General features: G+C 50.0%; 1 protein-coding gene across 1 annotated transcript in view; it reads right to left on the bottom strand.

The window, feature by feature from the left end:
- The window catches only part of LOC102675107 (mucin-5AC-like), a 13,630-nt gene that overhangs the window by 3,180 nt on the left and 7,408 nt on the right, over window positions 1-3,042 (bottom strand). The window contains exons 7-14 of the mRNA XM_031513329.1: window positions 2,748-3,013; window positions 2,170-2,675; window positions 1,985-2,107; window positions 1,183-1,924; window positions 903-1,091; window positions 769-843; window positions 616-705; window positions 1-524 (exon numbers count right to left, since the gene is read on the bottom strand). Of these exons, the coding sequence (XP_031369189.1) occupies window positions 1-524; window positions 616-705; window positions 769-843; window positions 903-1,091; window positions 1,183-1,924; window positions 1,985-2,107; window positions 2,170-2,675; window positions 2,748-3,013 (2,515 nt within the window). The remainder of the gene's footprint in view (window positions 525-615; window positions 706-768; window positions 844-902; window positions 1,092-1,182; window positions 1,925-1,984; window positions 2,108-2,169; window positions 2,676-2,747; window positions 3,014-3,042) is intronic.

Genomic DNA, 3,042 nt, shown 5'->3' with positions numbered 1-3,042 from the left:
CCTTGGTCCTCGTCTGATCGTTGGACGGTGGCAATGGAGTGGTGGTGGTGGTGGTGGTCGTGGGCTCGCTCGACGACGGCCTGTTTCTTCGATTAAAGCCGAACGGCCTCGGCTGAGACACCGACGCGGTGCTGATCCTCGTATTCGGAATCGACAACGTGGACAAGCTCGCTGGCGCCGTGGTCAACAGGATCTCCGTCGCCGAATCTTCCACGAGTTTCACGGAGTCGGTGGTGGTCGAGCTCGACTCCGAAGTCGTTGAGAGGATCGCTCTCTCCGTCTCAGCTTCTTCCGTTCTTCCCGCCTCCGTTTCAACGGGGAGGATGTCGTCGTTGGGCGTCGAGGACGAACCGATCCAAGGTAAGGTATTTGTTAATAACGGGCTGGTCGTCGTATCCATTTTCTCGTCGCCGATTTTCGACGGTTCGATCGAAACGATCGATTCCGTGGTCGATGCAACAATCTCCGAAACAGCCTCCGTCGATTGGGGAGTCGTGCTTCTGAATCTTTGCACGCTCACGTATCTATAAGATTATTAAGAAATAAGTTAATCGACATAGCGTTGTTTTTTTTTTTTCTATGTAATAAAAATAATTTGGAAATACGGAAAAAAACCTGGATTTAGTTGTTTGCGAGTTTTCTTCGCTCGCGGATGAACGAGATTCCTCGTCTCTAACATTTTCGGTTGAGCTCGTCTTGGTATTGCTGTTAATTTTGCAGATTTTTAATTTAGATTTTTTTTCATTTGTTATTGAAGAGAAGACTTACCTTGGACGTCGGCGTCGAATTGGCGCCTCCTCTTCTCCATCCTTGTTTTTCTCCTCAACGTCGTTCTCGTCTTTCCTGAAGGATTTACGTTTCGTAAGATAACGTTTCCTCCCTTCATCTCTTTCTTCGCTTACCTCGATGTCGAGGGTCGAGCGCGTCTTATATCGATGTAATTAGGCGTCACCCTCTGCGTCGAGCTGGTTAGAAAAGGATTGTTAATCGTTTGCTCCTCGGAGGAAGCCACATCCGTGTTGTCTCCGTCCAGATCCTCTTCCCCTTCCTCCACCTCTTCCCCGTCCAACGGCGGTTCCTTCGTCGAGTGCCTGAACGAAGAAACGACGTTCGATCCGTCGGTCAGTATCGCGGGATAGGGACGAGGGGGAAAGAATTGTAAAAATACCATTTTCTTCGTACTTTGGTCTCTCGATGGTCACGTATTTCGGTTTCTGCGATCGTCTCAATCCCTTCACCTCTGGCACCTCTTCCAATCCCTCGAACTGCGCTCTCCCCGGCCCATTCGCGAAATTCGTATTGGCCGAAGATCTCTGCCTGCTCGTAACTTTACCAGCCTGACGATTCAACACGCGCTCGTACAAGGTGCGACTTATAGTAGCTGGCGTAGCACTCTCTCCGCCAGAGTTGGCCAAACTCTCATTCGAATTTTTGTCTTGAAGCAACAACTGTTTCTCCAATTGCTCTATACCACCTGCTTTCTTGATCAGCGTTATCAGCTCCTTTATAACCTTTGGATCCTCTTCGTCCTCCGAATCGATCGATTTCGAAGTCGTGAAAGTCGCTTCTGTTGTTGTTGTTGTTGTAGTAGTAGTAGTAGTAGTAGTACTGGCAGTGCTAGGCTTGTTTCTGGTGATCGTTTTGTACAAAAGCGTTTTGGGAGTGGAGGTCACCTTGGCTTCCTCTTTCTCTTCCTCTTCCTCCCCTTCTTCTTCCTCGTCTTCGTCCTCGTAATACTCGTATTCTTCCTCCGGATCCGGTTTCGCGGTGGAAGGTCGACGCGTGGTGGTGCTGTATAGGTAAGTGGTGCGGCTTGTGGCGGCTGTTATCGGCGCTCTGGTCGTCGACGACGACGTCTTCGATTTCGGGCACGCGACGTTGCGAGGGTAGTCGCAGGAATCGGCTGCCTTGTTGAACACCAATCCTGCGCGAATAGACGAGAAAATTTTTACAAGAATTTAAACATGACGGATTAAATAATTACCGGAAGGGCAGGTGAACTGATGCGCAACCACTCCCAAACCTCCCGGGCCGCTGTCCAAGCACCAGAAATATTTTTTGCAGTCTCGAGGGTGGGAGAAAAATCCTTCGTCCTCGCACTTGAAATCTATCGAGACAACGAAACGCGTATTTCCTATTACATTTGTAAAATGAATTTTAAATATCTACCTGTTCCAGGATCGGGAGTGGTCGGGGGTTCCGGGGTAGTCAGTTTATTACTCAACGATTCTTCCTTCGAATCGAGGCCATTGTTGCCCTCTTCTTTACGACGAACTTGCTTTCTGCGATTCCTGTTCGAACTCGATCGATTTTTCGCCCCCCTACTCTTCTTCCTATCTCTAGATCTCTCGCGCTTGTTCGCCCCGTTAACCGCGTTCCCCCTCTCCGAATTTTCCTCTTCCTCCTCCCTCCCCTGCTTCTCCTCGTCCTCGGACGTAGGATCGTAGGATCGTCTATCGACTCGCCCTTCCTCCTCGTCCTGTTCGCTCGCTCTCGGCCGCGTGAACGTTCGATATCTCGGCCGCGAAGAAGAAGTGGGAATTCGATTTTTCGAGACAGGTGTCGCAGTTGTGCCGCCTCGTCCGCCATTTTTCCTTCTCTCTGTGTCGCTTCGAGTCCCTTGGACCCGAGACTTCTTGCGGCCCTCGACCGGCTTCGACTTCCTAACGGTGTCCCTTATTTCGATACGAGCAATTCGAAGAATCATCGATGACGATAAATTGAAAAAAATAAATTTTCGTACTTACGTGGCGTCGGACAGGAGGCTCTCTTTCGCCGCTTCGATCAGGGGATACGGCCGATCGTGACATTTCCCCCGGAAATCGTCGTTGTCGATCGTCCAGAACATTATTCCTCCCAACTTTTTCTCGTTCACGTATCTCGCCTTTAATCTCACTATATCCTCGTCGTCGTAACCTACCCATTGATCCCCTTTGAACGCGTAAGGGCCCATCGCGTCACGATTAGGTTCGACCACTTCCCACTCGTCCGACTGCGCCAAGCTCTCGCAAATCTGCGAGATAATAATAATATCCCTCAATT

The sequence above is a fragment of the Apis dorsata genome, unplaced genomic scaffold (assembly GCF_000469605.1).
Source record: "Apis dorsata unplaced genomic scaffold, Apis dorsata 1.3 scaffold_631, whole genome shotgun sequence".
Classification (NCBI taxonomy): domain Eukaryota; kingdom Metazoa; phylum Arthropoda; class Insecta; order Hymenoptera; family Apidae; genus Apis; species Apis dorsata.
Note: the sequence above shows the minus strand (reverse complement) of the source record. Positions and strands in the feature narration are given on the sequence as shown.